This window comes from Coturnix japonica, chromosome 7 (assembly GCF_001577835.2).
Source record: "Coturnix japonica isolate 7356 chromosome 7, Coturnix japonica 2.1, whole genome shotgun sequence".
In the NCBI taxonomy this organism is placed as follows: Eukaryota; Metazoa; Chordata; class Aves; order Galliformes; family Phasianidae; genus Coturnix; species Coturnix japonica.
Window position 1 is genome coordinate 10,729,795 of NC_029522.1, and position 23,137 is coordinate 10,752,931.

At 44.3% G+C, this 23,137-nt stretch overlaps 1 protein-coding gene across 4 annotated transcripts in view; it reads left to right on the plus strand.

The window, feature by feature from the left end:
* KLF7 (Kruppel like factor 7) overlaps positions 1 to 23,137 on the plus strand; it is a 58,542-nt gene that overhangs the window by 22,628 nt on the left and 12,777 nt on the right. For all 4 annotated transcript variants that reach the window (XR_001556442.2, XM_015868211.2, XM_015868207.2 and 1 more), the window contains one exon: positions 7,029 to 7,641. Coding sequence is in view for 3 of the 4 variants with exons in the window: in XM_015868211.2 (XP_015723697.1) it covers positions 7,029 to 7,641 (613 nt within the window). In the remaining variant the exon portion in view is untranslated. The remainder of the gene's footprint in view (positions 1 to 7,028; positions 7,642 to 23,137) is intronic.

The following is a 23,137-nucleotide window of genomic DNA, read 5'->3' on the forward strand; positions in this document are numbered from 1 at the left end:
AATTATCTCTAATTGGGGAACAGGTCTTGATTTTGACTTCTTGATTAGATTTGTGGATTATTCTGTTTGAGGTATTTGTTTCACTACCCATTTCTGCTGGTGGAAATCGCTAGTTTATGGCAGAAATGTTTTTTTTCCTTTGAGCTTTAGAGGCTGACCAAAGTCTTTGCCGAACCTGGCTGCATCCTGCCCCAGAGCAACAGGAAGATGGCTTCTGTTTATGTGAAGGTTGTGATGCTGCTCTTTAAGTAAATCTGCAGACTTCTTACATTAAACATTATATTTACTTAATGAGGTTGAGGCTTCTGACTTCAGTATCTTTTATGGTCAGAAGAAAAACGCTGAAAAGAATGCAGGGAGAAAGCCGCCAGGGTTGTGATACAGGAACATTCTTTGAGAGTGTTTTTGTGCCTGAATAATAGTGAATGGGCTGGTTTGGCTAAATACATTTCCTTAAAAGTTTGCTCTTTGGGCTGACACCAAGGGGAAAAAATGGACATGGGTCACAGTTATCTTGAATGCATTTGCAAACCGAGACTTGGGTTCTGTGTAGAATATTCAACAGAAATGACAGAGTTAACAGACTTGCAGGTCTGCTGGCTGCTGAGACTCACTCAGCCCCTGTAAGCGGACTGGCCTGGCAGCCCATTCGTGTTACCACAGGAGTTACCACAGGAAAACAAGGCTTTGTATATCAGCTGGTCTTTGCTGACTGTGTATGCCTGATTTTGCTCTTAGCAAAAGCCTGCTTGTTGAGCATAAAGTTAACTTGGATTTGCCTTGTATTTTACGGGGGGCTAAGAATGCATGCAGAGTTATACTGTGAGTTAGGAGTCTGCAGTATTGTTGTACCTAAAAAGTCTCTTTCTTAAGGAAGTGCACAACTTTTAGGTAGGATGCGCTGGCACGTGGCTAGGAGTTTTGCCATTCTTTGCTGTTGCCTAGCTGAAACCTTAGCTTACTGTTCATTCATTTCAGAGTGCAGTTTTCCCTTTTTTTTCTGAATGTATTTAGCAGAACTACTTCTTTAGTACTAAAATTCTGTTAATTTTATGCCATCACAAATGTTGGGCTTTGGACGTGCTGCAGCTTTTGACAACTAGCAACTGCCCAGAGAAAAGTGCCAAGAGGAAAAGCTGGAGGTTTTGGCAGCTGGGTGGAAATAGATGGCAACCTTGGAATAGACGGGCAAAAGTATTGGAGTTAGTTGTTGTTCAGGAAGTAATGAAGGCTTTTGCTGGCAGGGAGGAGGTGGAGCTTTCAAAATTTGCTTTAGGGTTAAAGGAAAAAAATAACATGACATTCCAGGGAAGGCAGGTAAATTTTGGACCTCTTACTCCTCTTAATTCAGAGCTGTCTCGCAGCATTCTGTTCAATATCCAGGAACCAAAATGCAAGTGCCACTACAGCTGAAAGCTTTTGCTTTTCTGGTGAATGACATACTGACACCAGGCTCTGGACCTGGAAGCAAGCTGTCATAGTTTTGGTCTGAGTGAGTCATGATAACCTTCGCCCTAGAATCGCTGTTTTGGAATGCTCTCAGATAGAGGATGTTTTCTGTTGCAGTCTTGACACATCTGTAATTTTTTCACATTACAAATGAGATCTGTTTTTTATGTGCCAGTGGAGAGTGAGATCACAATGGAGGATGGAATTCGACCTTAGCTACTGCATATATAGTTCTGGTTTGCACCAATAAAGATTTGCTGCAAAGAGAATCCTTTCAAGTACTGTAAACAGAGCTGATAGATCAGACCTTCTTGTCAACCACATTTGACATTTTCATTCTCTGTCACAGCCTGATCTAAGTATCCAACTTCTTAATTAGGTTTTGGATAGCTTCCAAGATCGGTGCTCGATGTCCCATTTTATCTGCAGTAAAATGGCACTTAGAATTAACTAGCACTTCCAATGAGGACTTCCCATAATCTGCTAGAAAAATTCAGAATCAAGATGTTATAAAGTACTTAAGCAACAACAAAACAAAGAAACCCACTGAACGTGTTGATTAGGTGTCTTCCCCAATCGGCCTCAAATCACTTGAAGTGTTTGGGCTTTGTTTTGCCCTTGGCTGAACTTCACTGTTGCTGTGTTGTCCTGTCTTTAGCTGTAGAAAACACGCAGGAGTTTGAGTTCTGCAAAGGCTTTCTGCTGGCCGCTGTTAGGTGAGCACTAAACTCTGCTGAAAATGGTACATGTATCACATCTCATATATCAACATATGAGTGTTTCTTTCCCACTGCATTCTGTAAGAAGTAGGTCCTGCCGGGCATAGAGCAGTACTGCAGTAGTTGTCTTGTACTGCTAGAAGGATGTGGTCCTGTGAATGGAAGTGCTGTGGTGTGTTCTGCTGTGCTACTGAGGAGGTGGTATGGTGTGGGGAACAAAGAGGTGCCACAGCTTACCAGAGTGGAGTTAGGAAACACCCATCGCTATTTGTAGGTGATGAAAATGTACCTCTATTGGGACAGTGAACCTTTTTGCATTCGTATCCAAAATTAAGATATCAGGCTGAATCCTTGTTGGGAATGTGCATGTGCCAAATGGTTGTCTCTTGCTCACTGGCTTTCTACAAGTATCTGGAGTTTTCCAAAGTCATATCCTATTATTTCTCAGCTATTAATCATCATTTATTTTAACTGGCTAAACTGAGGAGCAAGGGGCAAAGAGAATGACCCTTGTTAGTCAGGGCAGTTGGGTTGAAGTAGCTGGGTCACTTTTTATCCTTAGTCTGCAAAAAACATTTGACAGCAGTCAACAGTCTTACCGATCTTCTGTCCCCGAAGGGAACTGTCTTCCTCTTCCCATTACAGTTTTGAAGCTTTTATTGCCACAAATCCTACGGGCACTAGGCAAGAATGTTTAATACCTATCAGGTTATCTGCTGTGAAGCAACGTACGGCATAGGAAGGCTTAGTTCGCACATGAGATGTATTATATCTTTTAGAGCCATCTCCCCATCTCTTGCATGAGTGTGTAATGAGAATCCCTCCAGCAGAACTGGCAGTGAGGGCAAGAGCAGCTTGCTCCTGTCTCATGTAACACTGTACCACTGTCCTCTCAGGCTGATGGTGGAAGCAGTAGATTTCACCAGTGTCTTGATCTATCCGTGTGGGCTCATGTCTTTGGGTAGCTGTCAGTGTCCTGCTGTTCTCACACAGAACTGTTAGGTTTTGCTGCACTTGTTGGCAAGTAACTTTGTGGGAATGGAGACAGAAGAGCTATCCTGCTGCTTTTGATGGTCAGTAAGGCTGGTGGTCTCAGCCTGAGTGGCTTCACAAGCTCAGAGCTCAAGACCAGGGGTGAGCGTATGTGGCTTAAAGATGCTAAGCCTTGCTGGGGCAGGAGTGAAGAAAACAGGCTGCATTCAAAATGCTGCTTGCCACTCCCCAGGCAATTTGGGCCCCAGCGAGGGGAAGGTCACATAAGGTACTAGGCACGTGCCAGGGAGTGCATATGGGGAAGGAAGCTTTGTTCTGCAGGCTGTGGCCTGCCTCGGCAGCAGGTACGGGATGCTGCAAGGCTGCAGCCTAAGCCCTCCTCAGGCTTTGTCTGCCATGCAGATGAGATGGAGGTCCTCCGACTCAGCGCTGCTCAGCTTCCCCCTGTTGTTTTGGTGGAGGGACTGAGGGGGGTGGGAGGGAGAAAAGGAGGGGCTTCATTACATTGTTTCTTTGAGTTGTTTTTTTTTCACTCTCTATGGGGAGATGGGCTTGATCCACTGGTTTTGGATTTCTGAGGCAGAAGGCAAGGCATGACCAGCTGGTGTCTTGAAATGGCACAGGTGCAATGGCTGCGGGAGGGGGGGAGCCAGGAATAATTACAGGTTTCTGAAGCATCAGGCTTTGCCTGAAAAGGGCTCATTGAGAAACAGCTCTTTATGGAAAATTAATGGTTAAGCTGGAAAAACTGTCAGGCCTACCATTGTTATCTCTGGGCTAGTGGTGCCTTAAAGGAGCAGCACCTCCTGCTTGCATCCACAGGCCCCCAAAACCAACATGCAGCTTTCTGATCCTGGCAATTGAAATCTCCTGCCACTATTATCATGTTTAATGGCTTTGAGTCCCAGTCTCTTTCTTTTTTCCCCTACTTCTATAATTTCCCTAATAATTTCCCTAATTTCTGATTATGTTTACACTCTACTCTGGAAGCCTTCTATTTATTAGCCCCCCAGATTTATTTCTGCCCCACTGGATGAAGGGTGAGACAGAAAGCCCAAATTACATGATGTGGAGGGTTAAAAAGCATCACTTTTGTTTTGTGTGTAGGATCAGTTCTGAAGAACTGTGGGGCTCACTTGGAAAGCTGCCCCCGAGCCCCTTTATTTGTCTAGGGATAGGTCAGATCCCCAGCTACAGCCATTCTTCAGTCCCACAACTGCATGTGAAGCAGCACACGGGCTTTTTATGTCCATGAGAGCAATCTCAATTGTTACTGCGAGCAGCCCCAGCATTGCTTCCCTCATTGCTGGAACCGAGTTGTCTGCTTTCCTGGGGGATAAGAGTGATCAGGGTCATGAGGTGCTGGTGCCACAGGGACAGCATGGGTGCTGTCTGCCACTTCCCCAGGAACCAATTTAGATGGACCTTCAGAACAGGGGACTCCTGAGTGAAAGCTGAAAGCCTTGTTCCCTGTCCCTCAGGAGAAGTCCTTGGCTCTGAGCTGAGGTGGGTTCAAGGTGTAAAGCTTCTGCTGCCACACAAGCCAGGAAGGGTAGGTTGCAGCAGAACCAGATGCTGTGACACCTTGCTGTGAAGCTTATTGCTGATTCCCATCATTTCCAACTTTTTGCTGTGCTCAGGAAGTGGGGTAGCCTCAGGGGCAGCCTAGCGGATGTACAGGGCCAAGTCACATTGTTGCAGCAGGAAATAGGAACCGATCCAAAAATCCAGCTGAAGGAGCAGTGGGGAGAACAGAGCAAAAATGAATGCTTTCTCGTGATGCTTGGAGTAAGGCTATTGGAGAAATGATCTGGCAGCCCCCAAGGGGAATCCTCCAAGTCTGGAATGTTGAGCTTGCACTGAGTTAGTGTCCACATCATTGTTCCTCAGCCTCATTCTGTTTAGGAGGTGGAGCAGCAGGCTTCTGATGATCTCGCTTCAGCTTTTGTCAGCTGTTGTCTGTTGGAAATCACTGCTGGAAGAAAAGAGGATAGGTGGTTGTTGCAGCCTCTTGGTTTCCTGAGGCAGTGCAGCAATTTAGTGTTAACCCAGAGCAGAAGGCAGCAAAGTGCCCAAGCTGTGGGCTGCAGCTTACAGATGCCAGTTCCCAGGTTCTTCTGTTAGGGCACACTGGTTGAACCTCTGCTTGCTGAGTGTCAGGAGCCCAGAAACTGACCAACTTCATCTTGCAGTGATTTGGCAAAAGCAGTTCTTCAGAGATCCTGTTTATGGTAGATAAATAAGTGAGGCTCCCTGCTAAGTCTGAGCAACTCGATTGTTCGGTGGTTTGCTTAAAGCAAGACTGCTGACTAGTAAGTCCAGACACATTGCATACACAGTCTCATGTGACTCCACTGAAGTATAGCACTTCTCACTTGCATATATTGCCTTTTTTTTTTTTTTTTTTTTTTTACAGCTCGGATCTATGGCTGGGTGATCAAATAGATAATGGTCTGACATAATCTTTTTTTGAATTCAGAAACTCTGGAATTCATCCCACTAAATTGTATCTGCAAACAGTAGCGTTGGTTTCAGGCTACACTGAAAGTAATAATCCTTAGTCAGATGGTAGCTCCCAAAAAGCTGTGAATGGAGCCTTTTTGTGCTCCTATTGAGGTTTGTGCTCAAAAGACAAGAGTCTCTGTCTCATCTATGGTGGTACGAAGCTTTTGTTTCTTGATCAGATGTTGGACTTCCGGGTTGAGATGTAGTTGGACCATTAGCTCCATTAGGCTGCACTGAATATTTTTGCCTAAAAATACCTTCCTTTATATCTTTAAAGTGTTCCCTTGGGAGTAATTTTTAAGTTTCAAAAAAAATATCTCTGTTAGTATGTATGTTTAAGTCCTGTAAAATTGCAGTGAAGGTATTAAACCAACTGTCCTTTCAGGCAGCAAGAAATGAAAAACAACACTAATAAACTCCATTAAAAGCTCCCAAAACTACAGATAACGGCTTTCTATAAATAATAAAAGTCTATAATGTTGGTTTTGGAGAACATTGGGCAGCATGGTGGTGCCTGGAGGTTTTATTGCTGCTAGTGCTAGCTTAGGGTAGCTCGTACAAGGTACATTCAAGTAGTAGGCTCACCCCATCTTCATACTATAATCACTGCTACAGAGATGTAGGAACACATTTTTTATGAGGAATCATCTCTGCCTGCATCTTCACCTACTTTTCAAGATGCTGTGTGCTTGTGTGCAAGTGTGGTGTTCTGTGAACAGGAGGTCTATTAGTTCAGATGTGACAAAAACCCTCTAAAAGAGGCACTAGGTTCCCTTTTTCTTGTCACATTTTCATCTTCTCTCAGCCCTTTCAAACAAGCTATGCTGTTACTGGGAGATTTTGTCTCCTCCTTCTATCTTAAAATGATATTCTTCAGATTTATGTAATTCTGGGAGGAGGTTGGGCCTCAGTCAACAATGTAGAGTTAGGTTTGGAGTGAAACGTAGTGTGTGTGAAGAAAGAGGAAGGAATTAGTTGGAGAGGTGACTTTCTGTATGTGCCAGGAGATTGGGAGGTTTGAGTGTTGCATGTAGAGGTGATTGTTTGCCATATGACATTTGAAATGTAGCAGTGTGCAGACTTCCATGAAAAATTAGTGGTTGCTTTTCAGCTGTTATTGTCTATGTTACCATAATATCCTCTACCGTACACAGATATTCCCTTACTCTGTGTCTGAGCAGCTTCAAAAAAGTGCCAAATCCCCATGCCTCCCAAAAACCAACCATCTTTTAAGAAGGGGCTGCTGCACATGAGTGCTGTCTCTAGATAGCTCTGGACCATGATGTTCTCCTGCCCTCAGTGAGAGCTCTGCTGTGATCTCTCCCTAATAGCGATTTCTTTCCCTCCCTTCCCCTCCTGCAGACATGCCTTGAGTTGGAGCGATACCTTCAGACTGAGCCACGGAAGATCTCTGAGAGTTTTGGTGAGGACCTGGACTGCTTCCTTCATGCCTCTTCAGCTCCAGATGCAGAGGACAGTCTTCGACGGCTGGACCCCATCCTTTTGCCGGTGGAGACAAGTATGTGTGACAAAAGCGCCAACATGGACATTATCCTCTCACGGGACAAGCTGCTGTCTGAGACGTGCCTCAGCTTGCAGTCCACCAGCTCTTCCACAGAAAGCTACACGGCCGTCAACCAGGCCCAACTCAATGCAGTAACCTCATTAACACCCCCTTCCTCTCCGGAGCTCAGCCGCCACCTTGTAAAAACCTCACAGACTCTCTCGGCGGTGGATGGCACAGTGACTTTGAAATTGGTGGCCAAGAAATCTTCCCTCAGCTCCATGAAAGTGAGTGTAGCGGCAGCAACTGCGGGGACAATAAAGAGTGGACAAAGTGACAGTGAACAAGGAGGACCAGGACTGGAAGCGTCTCCAGAAAACAAGAAGAGGGTTCACCGCTGTCAGTTTAATGGGTGCCGGAAGGTTTATACAAAGAGCTCCCACTTAAAGGCTCACCAGAGGACTCATACAGGTACTTGTGTAGGATGCTTCTCTCATCTTGTCCTCCCGCCACCTAACCGTTACCATCTCCTTTTATTTTCATTAAGAGAAAAAAAATCTCTTCAGAGAAGTCCAAGCCTCTATCTATGAAGCAGGGCAATGGAAAAATATGGCAGGCCAGCAAGTATATCCTCTTTTCAACAGAATGGAGGAATTTGCTGTCTACCATCAATACATTCAGTTTTTGTGTGTCTTGTGGGACTTGATGGAGAGTAATTTTAGGATACTTAAAGGATGGAAGATGTATCATCTATTGTAGAACTGTGGGCATGCCAGTTTGGGTTTTCTGAGCTCAGTTCTCCAAGACAGCTTTAAAAATGTTAATTTTAGTCAAGTGTTAATTGCTTCAAATAGAAAATACTGTGGGTAGATTTTTGCTGCCTTTTGTGTAGGAGAAAGGAAAAATTGTATTTCAGATCTGAGATATACAGTTTAGGAATAATGCTTGTGTGAGAGGAAGCTTGTATGTAGGTGCAGATGTATGTGTACACAGATTCCATACCCTTGAGATCTCTCTATTTTGGGCTATGCTAGTGATGAAATACAGTGAGAACAAATGGGAGAACTGCATGGAGTTTGGATGGAGTCATGGAGTAGCTTAGGCAGAGAGGAAATAGGATGCATGGAAAGGTACCAGGCAGTTATTTTGGATAGTATTGATTAATGATGCATATAAGCTTTACTGTGTAAGAGTCTTGAAGCATACCAAATTGGCTTCAGTTTGGCTGTTCAGCATCCCTCCTCTCCTGTCATTTGTTAACAGTCCCCAGTAGCTTTTCGTATGGCATTCATTGGCAGTAATAGCCGTGCAGTTTGCTAGCGTTGCTGCTTTGTTCTAAGCCTCACATGTGAGATGATAAATTCCCATTAGCACTATCTTATCATGTGATTATTCTTGTTTCCAGAGGGATTGCTGTAATCAGTTTTTTTCAGTTTTACTGTAAAATGTGTGGTCTCTTACAATAACTGCACATTTAATTCATGATCGTATCATGCATGCAGGTTCCTAGAGTGAGATGGTTCTTGCAAGGTAGAAAATAACACGTTGGACCGGTGCAGTAAATCAAACAAATGTGTGGGCTGTTAAGAGAGCTGCATCCATCATGTACTAGGCAGCGCTGTAAAAGTTACATGGTCTGAAGTATAAATCATATTAAGACATAAAGGCATTGTTTTTGATCTTTTAATGTGCGCTTTTACTGTGGATAGCCACCTTACCAGGAGTGACCTCCCTTGCAATTATGATTTCAAAGCCAGTGAAAATAGTGCTTTCATTTTAAATCTGCCATGGTACAATCAGGAGGCTCCTTGCACTGCCAGTGCGGCTGTGAGGGTAACCATAGGGACACAGGTTCCACCAGGGCTGCCCAGGTGGATGTCCCTGAGGAGGCCTCCCTGTGTGCTCCCTCCAGGCATGTGTCTGGGCTGTGAGTTGGCAGATCACCTTGTCTGTTCAGATGTGGCTCCTGCGTTCCTCTTCAAGCTGCAAGTGATAGTCTCACATGGCTGTTCCTGAAGTTAGCCGAGAATGTGACATGTTCACCTAGGAGGGATAAATTTGTGGAATTTCTATGTTCTTATCACCCAGCAGGTGGCAATGGGGACAAAGAATCCTGAGAAAACTGTTGGCCACTCTTTCCAGACCTCCTCCTTTTGAAGTCAAAATCTTGCAAGATTTTGCATGCTCTTGTACCCATCCTTAGGTCTGGTTGAATTTTGTATCCTTCCTGTAGGTAACATCAGCATGTCAAATCATGTGCTATACAGTTACTCCATGATAAGAAATATGTCTCACTGGCACCCTGATACCTTCATAGAATAGCCTTGGACTGCACACAGTGCCATTGCTGTGTGCATGTCCATCCATCCACAGCAGTACTCAGTGTGGTAAGAAGGGCAAGTCCCTTTGCTAGCTGATGGGGGAGACCTGTGTTGGCATGAAGTCACTGTAGCTGTGTGGATACAGCTCCCATCACTCTCTGCAGTCAAATAAGCATCCTATACCCGATTACATTCCAGCTGTCCACAGCTGTGTAGAAAACAGGGTTTTATTTTGCAGCATGGACTTGATACATCCTCATTGTTAAATTCTCTGTTGCAGGCTCTGGGAGCTGCTTGGAACCTGACTCCCGTTGCACATAGAGGAAAGTTTAAAGTATCTTAGTATCTTTAGGATCTTGGGAGCAATCTGAGTGAACGCTGGGGAGGCCTGTAATAAGACTTTGTAACTAGCTTACTTGGGTCTGAGCACAAACTCATTTAGACCCATTTGTCCTGTTTCAGTGCTCTGTTCCTTTGAAATCACTAACAGTGATCAGAAGGGGTATAGTCAAGACATAACATCTTTTTTACTCCGACCTCTGCAGTGGGATAACCCCACAGGGACCTCTGGAACTTCCTGTAGAAGAGAGGGACAGAGGGGACTAGCTGTGGCAGTCTCTTGCCACTGTAAATGGCAGGGCTGCCTCCCTTCCCATGTGTGCCTTTGGTGCTGGGGACAAGCAGCACTATTCTCCATCAGTGCTTTGTTTTTTTTGCAGGCGGCTTGGAACTGTGCTGAGCTGTGTGTTCTGTGAGTTTTGAATGCACCCAACAATGTCAATAGCTGGTAGCCACTAGGCTTAGTCAGCGACTGAGCCAGGGGGTCTGAAATGATTGCAAGATATTTTCCTTCAGCTGGTAGCTTGTTAATATGTCAGGAGGGAACAGTCTGCCAGTGTAGGCTCTGTGCAAGTGGGCATGAGTGCCCTGACAGACAAAGAGCTCTCAGTGTGGGGCAGGGAGGCAGATGCAGGCTGGTCACCCAACTTGCATGTGCAGCGTCCACTTGTTGGATCAAAGGGATTTTACTGCCATGCATGAAAACAAGAAAGCCACAGGCTGGAGAGCTGTGGGGCAGAAGGCAGCGGAAGGAGGTTGCATTCCTTTTGTTCATACGTAACACTGACCAGACAGGCTGGCTGGCCTTCCTCACAGCAGGATGAGCCAGACGGGGCTGGAGGCAGTGCAGACTGATAGCAGCTCTCTGGGTTGGAACCCGGTTCCTCCTGCGGCTTTGCTTCACCGGGGAGATGAGACAGTCAGATCCCACACTGCTTGTGGTGCTGTGCAAGCCTCCCTAGTTTTCTCCTACATCTTGTCCATTCAAAAATTAGGACAATTCTGTAAGGCCCATTGATGGTTGAAATGGTTATGAAAACAACTCCTCAGTGAATTTTGGAGAGGGAGAAATGATTATTGTTGTGGGAGAAAATCCAGAAGGGAAAGGGGAAACATTGTCTGGGTGGGATGGGAAATTAAAACATTTGATTGCATTTGAAGAAAGGTAGAGCACCTAAAGTGAAAGGTGTGTAAAGGAGCTAGGAACAGTGTCAGGACTGTCTGTCTGTAAGAGGGCAGCAAAGAAGCCATGCTGGGGTGAAGTGGTGGCTGTGCTTGTAAACAGGAGTGAAAGCTGTGCTGCCAGCATGGGGATGAAGCAAAAAAAAAAAAAACAAAAACAAAAAACTAGCAAGGGAGCCACTGGGCCTGGCACTGTAACCCAGCTCTAACACATTCTCTCACACTCATTCACAGAGCAGACAACAGTGTCTCCTTTAAGAGACAGGAGTTCTAGTCCAGCCTTCAGACAGGCATTGAGATGAATTGCCAGCGTAATGGAGAACAGAGGGGAGAGGAATTAGCATGAGCCAAAGAAAATGTATAGTCATCAGTACTTCCTAAATTAGAAAACAGGATATTGCTGGTGAGTATCTGGATGCAAATATGTCTAAGGGGGAGCTGGCCTGTGACCTATGGAAAGATTAGTCACAAGGAAGTCACTGATTCCCTTGGATCAAAGACCTGTGGAAGAGATTTCTATCTCCTGACCAAACAGCTCACATCAGCCTTCCTTGCCACAATGTACATAGGAAGGTATGGGGTGACATGGATGCTTTATGGCCAGAGATAAAGCATCGTGTACAATCTAACCAGGAAATCCTGAAGATTGTGGTAATGATTAAAAGTGACCCCTGGAGCATTTTGCTGGGGTTTGCAATTTTGTGAGGATCAGGTTTTGAGGTTTTTTTAGTTTACACATCTAAATTCAGGATATCTGGTATGACCTTAAATCAACTCTAATCAACGTGAGTTTACCACTTCACATCTTTACTTATGTTTCTAAAACCTAAAACAAGCAGGGAATGCCCATGTAAATGGGTAGTAGGAGTCTACATGCTGTCTTAAGATAGCTCTTATTTATATGGAGTTTGCTTCACGTTGTCATGACATCTTATTTTAAATTATGCAGTTCTTTGATCCAAAGTGCTGGGTGAGAGTAAGCAAAACAAATAAATCCACCCTGCAGGAAAACACATTACTGTGTTTGAAGGAAAAAGACAAGAGGTTCACAAGAGAATTAGAGCATTAAAGAAAGCAAGGATTTTGAGATGGGTTTTAAAATGACAAAGTTTTCCAAAATTGCTGGGGCTAGAAGTGTAAGTGCTGAGAATTCAGAAGTGACTGCAAAAGAAAGAATTGAGGTGGGAAGGCTGGATGATAAATGAAGAAGATTAATTTGAAGTAAAAGCATAATAGAGAAAATGAAGATCCTATGTGTCAGTGATAACCCATAGATGGAAGCTGCAGTGCTGTGTTGTGCTAATGAGGTTGCAGTGGTGAACTGAGATCCAAGGATGAGAAAGGAAATACAAACGGCCACACAAAGCACTAGTTCTGCAGGATGCAAGCTTCTGAATAATGAGTAAGGGAAAAGCAGCTGGGAGAACAGTATATCTAGAACAGGAGGAGTAAAAGCCAGGGCCCAGGAATTTTTTGTTGTGTAGCAAGAGATCCACAGCTTTGCCACAGTTCCACAGCTCTGCATGTGGGGCTGGGATATGGCAAAGGGACATGGGGGAAGCTCCCATGGCAGCAGCTGAAGTAGTGGATGAATGTGCTGCTGGAAACAAGAGCAAGGGAACCGAGGCAGGAGGGATGTGTGAGGAAGACCTTCATTCATGCCTGGTTTGTTTGGAGGTATAGTTGCATTGCCAAATTGGAAAGATGTGTTTTGTTAGTTCTGTTCTCTTTTTAAATTTAATCTAATTAAAGCTGATTAAAAGAAGCCCAACCTGATCATGAGCTCTTTAAAAACTTTTTCTTTTTGAAGCCATTTAACCATTTGGCAAGATTAGAGGGAAGTCTTATGATTTCACTGTGCTGGGCCAGAGCTTCATTTTGTTATTGCAGTGAGAGCTCAGACTGAGACAATGTGCTTTGTGAGTGACACAGACAGCAGGAGAGGCCCTGCCAAAAGCAGCCCTCGGCACTTAACACACCCTTGCTGTTCGCCATTGCTTGGTTGCTGGTATCTTAATCGTCAGTCCTGTGTTTCTGCTCCATCATTTGCCAATTCAGTAGCATAGGTAGGGAGGCAGTTGTAATTTTTGGGCTTGAAAGTAGAAATAGCTATTGTTTGTTTGCCGTGTGAGATGATTTTTGGAACAAGGGAAACCTAGAAAGTGATGCAGCAGCAGTGGGAGGGATAGTGCAGGTGTCTCTGAGCCACTGCTCATTTGTCACCCTCTGTACTCCTTACATCCATCCATCCTTGAACCCCTTGGAGTCACCTAGCAAAGAAGATGGAGGATGTGGCTCACAGAGTACCACCTCAGAGGAGCAGATGGCACACATGGTATAGCACCATGGTGTAGCCTGAAAAATGTATTTTAAGGTAGGTGAAGGGCAAGATTTATATGATGTAGCCTGAAGGGCAGATTTCATGTGTAAAATTGTCTATTTCAGTTTTGCTGGATTTTAGGAGAAAGCATGCTTGTGTCTTCAGAACACTTTTGTCTAACGTTGCTGTCAAAAGCCAGTTGCTTACCAAATGTCAAGCAGGAAATGGTAGCGTACAGCTGTAGGCTGAAATAAATATGAAACAAGAACTTTGAGTCAGGGGAGTTCTAAAGACCTGTGTAGCCCTTTGGACAGAGGAGGACAAAATACTGCACAGGACTTCCTTTGCCTGCAGATCTCTGGGCTCCAATACGCTTGGACTCACTCTTATCACCAATGGAGAGAACTTAATAGATTAGTTGGACAATTTTGCAATATCATTCTATTTTTTTATGACGACCTTAAGTGACCATTAGAGCACTGGAAGCACCTATTAGCTCTTGGAAATGAATGTCATAAAAATAGAGGCTTTCGTGCCTGCATATGCTTTTGTTCAATCTGAAACTGCATTATGGTTAATTCTCCATGAACTTCCATTTGGATGCTTTCTTGTTGGTCACCTGCAGCTTAGCTAAGCTTTTCCTTGATCTGAAATTTTCCATATTTGGTAATTTTCCAATGTGGTTGTTGTTATTTTAGAAGGTGAAAGGAAAAGTATTTTTTAGTAAAATATGGCATGTGTGCTAGAGATGGGCAGGGAAAAGAGAGCTTTCCTCTGTGTAACAAGGTGAGCTAAAACTTGGCCTGTGTGATGGGAAAGAATAGCCTTTGAGTAGAAGACTTCTGTCTGTGAATATCTGGTTGAAAATAACTTGAGTGGACTAAGCTGTGATCTGTCATAAAAATGACTTTCATTTTATTGTCAGTTCTTTGCAAAACCCGGAGAACCACAAAGGTGGTTTCTTTTCGGGGGTTTTGTTTGCTGTTGGATGTGTGTTAGGAAGATTGTTTTGTACAGAAGACATCTCTTAAGATTTCTCTGCGAAGATGCAGTGTCACCCAGCAGTGGGGTTTTGTTGTGCATCTGTGCTGTTCTTCCATTTGTGCTCCTATGGCAGCACGGATGGCCTGGGTGACTTCTAGCCATATGCTTGCGTATCCTTTAGAGCTGAGGAAAGGGAATCATTTGTGCACTCCCCCCCCAAATATAGTATTTGATTGAATGAAAGCATGCTGGTCTTGTTCCTTTCTTCCTTTTGTTCTTGGCAAAATTGAGAACCAGAGAGGAATGGATGTTATTTTCCCTTGTGTTTTATTCTTGTGCTGTTTCTGCTACTTGGCATCACTTTCTGTCATCTTTCTCTGATTTTTTTCAGTGGCAAAGGGCAGGAAAGGAAATGACACGTAAATAGAACCATCAACACTGCAGTTGTTTGAATAATTGAGAAATGACATTCATTAGCAAAAATGTGGATCAAAACCAATGTAAAACATTAATAGTTGGGAAAGCGGGTGCCTCTTCACTTGTTGGTTTTGGTTTTGTCAGTTCTAGTCGCTGATAAATATCTTTTGTATTTACCTTTGTTTTTTGTATGGTATTTCTCAGGAGCTCTTGGACTAATATGCAAGTGTCTGAGGAGCTGATCTTTGCCTGCTTTGCACTGAATGCACATGCAGCACATTTTGTGAAGGGCTTTCACTGTGGTTCACCCCCCAGTATAATTTACTTGAAAAAAAAAAATAAAAAAAATTTAAAAAAAGGGGAAAAAAAGTCTGTTGTGCAGGTTATGGATGAATCTGACCTGGTGAACTGCTGATTTTTGTCTCCTTTTTCATCTCCTGCTGCTGCTGCCTTGCCTTGCATCTCTGAGCTCTCAGAGCTGTGCTGAATTTGAAACCAAAAACCCTCAGCCAAGATTTTTTTTTTTTTTTTTTTTTTTTTTTTTTTTTAAGTTCTTACTACTTCTCTTGGGGACCAAAGCAATGGCAGCCTGAAGCAGCACTGAATGTGTAATTAGGGCAGGCAGCGATGCCTTGCTGCTGGGGCCAAGCAGGAGGAGAGGAGGGGATGCACCATACTCCAGCTCACACAAAGCACAGGGCGCTGTCAGCCCAGCCGGGTACCAGCCCTGCTGCACAGCTGCTCTGCCCTCACGTTGCCAAGCAACTCCATCCATCCTTTTTTCAAAACATTTTAATTTTCCTCCCCCCTTCTCACTCCTTCTGGAGGGCTAATTGGGGAGCAATGCTGCTGGGTGCTGCTGGCCGTGCCACCCAGCTGCCGCCCTCCAGGCTGGCAATTAGTGTGCAGCAGGCTGGTGTGCACCCAGGCTGGCACCAAGGGGATTTGGAATGGCAGCGGTGTTTTGGGGCTTTGTTGCTCAGTGGGAGTTTGAGTAGACCCAGGGAGCTAAATGGCATCAGCCATGCCACGCCTGGTGTGGGGCGTGTGTTGCAGTGGGGTTTGTTACAGGTGGCCTTGTGAGTGGGATAGAAAATGGAGTACTGCCATCTCATTGAGTGTTGCTGCGTGCATTGCTTTCCTCTGCATTTCAGCTAGACAAGTAGGCTTTGTGGATGTGTGTTACGTGCTTGTGTGTCTGCAAGAAATAAGTCTGAAAAAAATCATTTATTTTCACATCCTCTGCAGCTGGCTGGGTAGAGAAGCTTTGACAAGGGCCCTGGGGACTAATCCGGAGCTTTGAGGTTCGTGGAAAGACTGATTGGACATTGGATCTGGCTCTTAACCTCTTTCCCCCCCATCTCCAATATAGCCATGATTAGAGCCATCTCTCTATAAGGGCACTTCTGACCTTTTTGGATGAAAGGAGCTGTTCATCATTCACGGAAATGTACTTCTTTTACACTTGATCATCCCTGCTCGCCTATAAATAGGTACAACCTTCTCACATTGTGTTTTTCACAATTCTGTCACATTCCTCTCCAGCCCTGCACTGTCTGCTGCCAGCTTTTCTCTTTGTCACCCTTTCAAAGGCTTTTCCATCTTTCCAGCAGGTGGAAAAACTGAATAAAATGCTTTTCCCCCCCCCTTTTCCTCTTTTTGGGTAGAAAGCACCAGCAAGCCACTTAAAATACTGACCACGGCCCCCCTTGCCTTCCTTTGTCGTAATAAAAATAATAATTATGCTTGCTGTTTCTCCAACAGAAATCAATTAGGAGTATATTGAGGAATGAAAGGCTCAGGAAAGTATCTGAAATTGATTTTTATAATTAGGTTTACTGGTTGATGGGTCACGTGCACGTACACTTAAATAGTGGCATTGACTTCCAGAGGATGTGTGTGTTAAATAGCCTGCTCTTCCTTTTTGCTGAAGGCATGAACCTTCTGATCTTAAAAAGAGGATGCTGTTGTTGTGTGCTGAACTGCAGCCACTCTGTAGGTTTTCTGAGAAGTCCCCAGCAATGCACGCTGGAGCCTTGTGGTGGTAACTTGCTGAATTTAGTATGTGATAGTAGAGACACTTGACATGCAGCAGATCTTGGGATACTCTTCCTCTGCATCTTGAGGAGTGCACATGTGCAAAGAGGGAGGACAAACACAGGTGTAAAGGAGACCTATTATTTGCTTGGGAGATTTCATTCTTTCCAGGCTCCTTAAATCTGAATTTCCTTCTGAAATACACTCCTGTTAAATATCACATAGCACTTTCCATATGAAGAGAGGTGTGACCAGTCACATTTTCTGTTGTGTCATATGATGTGTACTGATATTCCGCTAATTAGAAGAATTACGGCTCGGCTTCATTGGTATGCCACATATGTAGCTTGTAAAGCTCTCAGGGACACTTACAGATGAAGAGCGCTACATAAATATAAAATATTGTTAATGTGATGTTCCACATTAGGCTTCCCATTGTGCTGTGGCAGATTTTGTAATAAACTGTAAAGCAAATACAAATGGCTGCCTGGCATTTCTCCGCAAGGCAACTTGGGGGGCTGCTTTCTCATTGTCCTCCTCCCCCCCCCCCCCGCTGCTGGTGCTCCTGAGCAACCTCCTTCTGCATGGACAGCAGCCCTGGCACAGGGCTGTTCCACCAGTGACACTGCTGAGATGTGGTGTGATGGTGTATTCCCAGCCACCAGCCCAGGAACAGCAGGTCCCAAAAGGATTTCTCGGAAAGGGTGGCAAGGAAGGTTATTAAAACGCTCTCTTAAAAAGCCAGTGGGACTGCTTGGTTCTTCACACATTTCTTTATACAACTCAGGCCCTCAAAGCATCCTTATGGGAGAAATCCAAGTGAGAAATCTTGTTTAATTCTTCTCTCAGCTGTAATTTGCAGTTTGTCTGGTTCTCCAGGAATGCCAGTCTTAGAGCAAGCATGGCTGGAGCTGTCTTCAATACACTGAGGCTTTTTAGAACTGGTTTCATTTTGAGTATTTTTTTAATCACATAATTTAAAAAGAGAGATATTTTGAGTTTCTTTCATAAAGCTTTTTAAATTGTTATTTTTATTTCTGAAACTGTATCTAAATAATTAGAACACATGGTGATTTTTTCAGGGGGTGTTTGTTTTTGTGTATGTGTACATCCCATGTTAAGAGCTCTGATAGGACAACGTAACAAACATTCTATTTGATTGCCCTTCAAAATGTATGTGCAGGCAGGATGTGTTCTTTTCCTCAGTTTCTTTAAACCTTTCTGGCTAACTCGGTCGCACTGTTAGAAGAAACCTCTAAAGTGTACTGTACTTTAGCACTGGGATATCCTAGCAAGAGTTTGTGACTGTGATCCTCCACTGTACTTTTTTGGGTTGGTCTCTTTTTGAAGATCTTTGCATGACTGTGGGTCTTTCACAGCTTGCTTATTTTACAAAGTACACTGTAACCAACATGACTGTGCTGTGTTTGTAAGCTGAGGTGCACAGGGAGCCAGAAGGAAGCAAACGGACACAGATAACCATAGTATATTTCTTTACTTATAGTTCTGTAAAGATACAGGGTGAAACTTGAGCCTTAATGGGCATGTTTCCAATAGAGCCAGCCACTGGATTTTACCTTGCAGCGCTGCCAGCCTATGTTGCCTTACTATGCACATACCCAAATCAGTAGGGTTTTCTTCCAAAAAAGAAATCCAGGGAACAGAAAACAAACTCTTCTCTCTGTTCAGTTTGCTTTTGTTTTGCTTTGTTTTAATAACTAATGTTTCTAGTTGGGGCTGCCAAGAGAAGTTTAAAATCATGACCCTGAGTTATCTCTAAAGCAGAAGGCAAATGATCTCTGTTACTGCTTTCTTCTTTATTTCTGGGGGGAGACAGGTGTCACAGGCTTTTAAAGCCCTTGGGGTTGGCAATAAATAGTGTAAAATATAAGATGTAATATATCCCTAGCATCTTTCATCGTGTACTGTAGTTTTGTGAACATGACAACTTCCTCAGCCCATCTTGGCTATGTACGTCCGTTTCTACTAATTGATCTCTCTTGAAAACACACCTCTGAGATGTCTGGAGTGAACGCATTTCTTACTCTTCATACAAAGAAATAATGCCCAGTTTCTGAGGGATGTACATGGTGAGGACAGGAGTCTGTGTATTTTGAGGAGAAGAGAAAGTATCCCCACTACTTTTATTTTGTGACAGAATATTTGTTGCTATGGTTATATAGGGCATGCAGTCTGAGTATATGGGAGACAAAACCTGCTGGTCTGCATTCTGTGCCTGGAGAGCAAAGATACAGCTGGATCTGTTTTCCTAGCTGCCCCATACAACCAGAGGAGAGACTTTTACTTCCAGCTTCAGTCCTATTGCTCTCTGACGTGTCATGCTCCACACATTCCCTTGTCTCTCCATTAGTTTCAAAAGGAGCAATAGTTGATTATTGCAGGTGATTTTCAGGATGTAAAATGGCATGAAATTAAACTCACCAAAATGGAAAATGCCTGGTACAGTGTCTTCATGGCAAAACTAACCCAGGTCTACCAACAGCATTTGTCTGGGAACCTGCTGTGTGTTTACCATGCTGGTGACTGTGTGCTTCACTCTTCCATCTTTTCAGCTGATAAACTTCTGGCTTTCTAGAAAAACCTTATCCAGTCACATGTAGGTGCCTAGTATTTAGTTGTGCATTTGTCTTAGTCAGCAAAGGAACAGTGACCTGATTTGAGGGGTGCCAAAGTCTAGTGGTCTTTTGCAATGACTCTTTCTAAATTTTACCTTTTATCATTGCTTGCTTTCTATAAATTTACAAAGTTCTTTGTCCTCCATTTTCTGGCTGGACTAGGCTGGGTGAAATAAAAAGGGATGGCGGGCCAGACTGTAACAGCGTGTTTTGGATGTAGTTTCTAGAAGGAGGTTGTGTAATGTGCCATAAACAGAAGTGGAACAGAGAGCTTCTTCCCCAGGCAGACCAATCTCAGGATATAAATGGGAAGATGAAAGGATATAAATGGTCTAAGGACTGGTCAGTAGATTTCAGCATAGTGGCCTGTGTGCTCATAGGTGTCTGCAAGCTGCTGCTAAAGCACCATCAGCATGCAGATAAGGATGTGTCTATGTGAGTGTTTTCTGCAGTTTGAAACTCCATTTTAGGGCTGGTCTCTGCTGCCCTCCTTCCCAGTGCTGTGGTTCAGCCTGAAGAGCAGACACAGAAGCGTAGTATCATAGAACCATGGAACTGTAGGGGCTGGGAGGGACCTCTGGGGTTCATCAAGTCCCACCCCCCTGCTGAAGTGGGTTTTGTGGGTTGCCCTGTCATCATAGCTCAGATCTAGAATTTTTTTTTTACACAAGTGGGACTTTGTGTTACCTGCATAATCTGATGCTTAAAATCTGCATTGCTGGCTGCCTGCCCTTCCCAGGTGTGCTTGTAGACACGTAGAAGCTCGGCCAGCCCCGTGGTGGAGCTTTTTTGCAGGCACACAGCTGGGTATTGGCCTCTTTTTAGGTGTGCACTGTGGATCTGAGGATTTGTGTAAGCACTGCACAGATCCTTGTGTTGAACAAGGGTGACTTAAGGAGCAGAGCTTCTTTCTGAGAATGTCTCTCATGTATGAGGTTTTAAGTTCAGTTATTAATTGTGAGGAATTAGAACCTGAAAATCGCCAGCATGGTACAGTTTAAAGCTCATAATTAATTTGCTAAAAGGGGGGAGATCCTTGTCCTGTAGAAGTGAGTGGGAGTTTTGCTATTGCTTTCAGCGGAGGAGGATTTTGCCATCTATTCTTTTATTCTTGCAATTCCTTTATGACAGCAGCAGTGCAGCCTGGCACGTGGAAATGAGTGTTCCCATTTCTCCTGCCTGCCATTCCAGTAGTGAGGAAGGAGGGGCCTCTCCCCCTCTCAACGCCCCCGCTTCCTACAGACGTACACCTTGGCAAGATAGCTCTCCTTTCATCTGCGAGTAAGATGAAAGCAGCCATTAAAGATGCAGTTTGTTCTTTGTCCTGCCATGCAGATATACAGAGATTTCTCTCTCCGTGCCCACTCAGACTATGGAGTGCTTGAAGGAGAGCAGGGCACTGCCCTCTCTGGGGCCTCTGGGTCAGGGAATCTACAGGGCTTTAAATGTCACCGTGCTCCTTTGCCTTTATTGTGTGCCACGCAGAGCTTTGCACACCAGTGTGCTCTGCTGTCTGGGAGCACAAGGAGGTGTGCTGACATTTTGCGTGGCTTTGGTTACAAAGAAAAAGCATCTGAGATCAGAACTCAGCTCAGGGCAGTGCAAGCTGCAAATCGAGAACACTTGAGAGAGGAGCCCCCGGAGCAAACAGCAGAGATGTGTGGCATTCCGTGGGTTTACCAGTAATCGTGCTTGGCATTTCTGTCTCTCCTAACCTATATATAGCACTGTACGTTTTCAAAGCTTTTGACAAATGTTAACAAGCCAAACCCAGCTTCAGTCCTAATAGCCCTTGTTTCACAGAACCACGCAATGTTTTGCCTTCACCCTTCTGCTTTCAGACTGACTGTACCTGCCAGATTTGGCTGAGCACTCATCTTTTGCCTTTACAGCACGTGTAGCAAATGTGATGCGAGGTGCTTTGTCTGCTTTGCTGCTTGCTCTCTAAGGTGGGCACTAGAGAGCATCAGAGAACCAAGCAAGCTGCTTTGTCACTGAAGTTCATTTACTGGCAGCTTTTTAAAATAATGCACAGATTGCTCATGTGGATCTGCTGCACCATCACAAACATGACCAGGGCTGGGGAAATCCTTTTTCTCTGACAAGGGGAGATGGAATGCAGTGTGTCTTGTAAGGTGTCGCAGACTGTTGAGGCACTACCAAACAACTGCAGCTCTGGTGTGTGTGGCAGTGCTGGTGACAGTGTTTGAATTGCAGTTGAGTAACCAGCACAAAAACAGGACACCAGCACTTGGCTCGCTAACAAGAAGGTTTTTGTTTTTTGTTCCCTGAAAAAAATCACACCAAAAACCGTGTAAGTCTGCAAAGGCCAGACACAATGTAAGTGTGAGATGGGGTTATTATTGTTGTGTTGGGTATGTCCCCATGATGGGTTATGGCACACCATAGAGACATCCAGGCTGGCCTCTCATTTCAGAGACTGAGTGGACAATTTGATATTCTGACAAAGTATCGCTGGCTGCTGCTCCCTCTTCATTGCTTTACCCAGTGAATCCTTTAATTGAGTTACTGTGCTTAATGTCTGGTAAAGTGGCTCAGCTCCAGTTAGCACCTCAGCCCACTCTGCTGTCTGGGGTGGATGACCACTGTACAGCAGAACTGCCTTAGCAATAAGAAGTTTGTGGACTCACTCACAGAAGAGCATATTTTATTAAGTATTTTGATACAATTCCCTTGCCCTCTTCACTCTTCTTTTTCATTTGGCCTTTCCAGTTTGTCACCTTGAAATACGTAGGCTTCCCATAATGAGATCTCACTTCTTTACCTGCTGAATAGACATACTAAATATAGAAATCTGAGTCTCTGCGCTGAGACATTTGCCTGCTGTGGCCAAGAAGAGAGGTCGTACAGATTGCAACTTCAGTTTGGACAGTGGTGGTTTTGTTTTGTTTTTTTTAGGATTGCCTTCTTAGCAATTTTAAGAATAAATAAATAATAATCCCTTCTCTGTTTATAATAGCTGGCTTAGGATCTTGGTAGTGTAAGTGATTTCTTGTCAGTGTTTTATCTCAACCCCCCCCTGTACTAATGCATCTGCACTGTGCTGACTGTGGGGGGATCAGTGACAATGAATTTGTACAGGAAGAGAAGCAGTGGAGCATTTCCTTGTGGGGGAGATGATAAATTTGCATGCACATGAACACACATGCACTGAATATGAGAAGGGGAGGCACCAGACTTTGGAAGCCTCCGTCAAGAAAAGGTGTGAAGGACTCAATGGATTCTACATCATGGCAGACTGATTCACAGAGGCTGCTCTTTGTTATAAGATAGGTAAAGGTGAGACCAGTCTGCTGTGTTCATGTCTGGCTTTTACTACTGCACCATTTCACTGCTTTGGTGATGCGATTAATATCTGGGGGCAGAATAACAGCCCTAAAAGTTGTTGGGAGTAACTAGGGAAGGCACAGCTTTAGGAGACTGTGGGCATGGAAACCTGGGGGAGCAGATGTGAGTCTGGCCATGGTGAGCTGCAGCCTGGGAAAAACAATGGTGGTGGTTGCTGTTGGAGAGTTTGCAGGGAGAGATGTGACCTGCTCCAACCTGTGGTGTGGTTAGATGTTGGCACAGCCATCACAGGCACCAGAGCAATTAGCCAGCAGGAGCTGAGCAAGCTGCATGGTTGACTGAAAATGAGGCTCTAGCAGCACAGGGCAAAAGATTCTGGGGACATGCTGAGGGTTTAATTCAAGAGCAGTTAACAAGCTTTG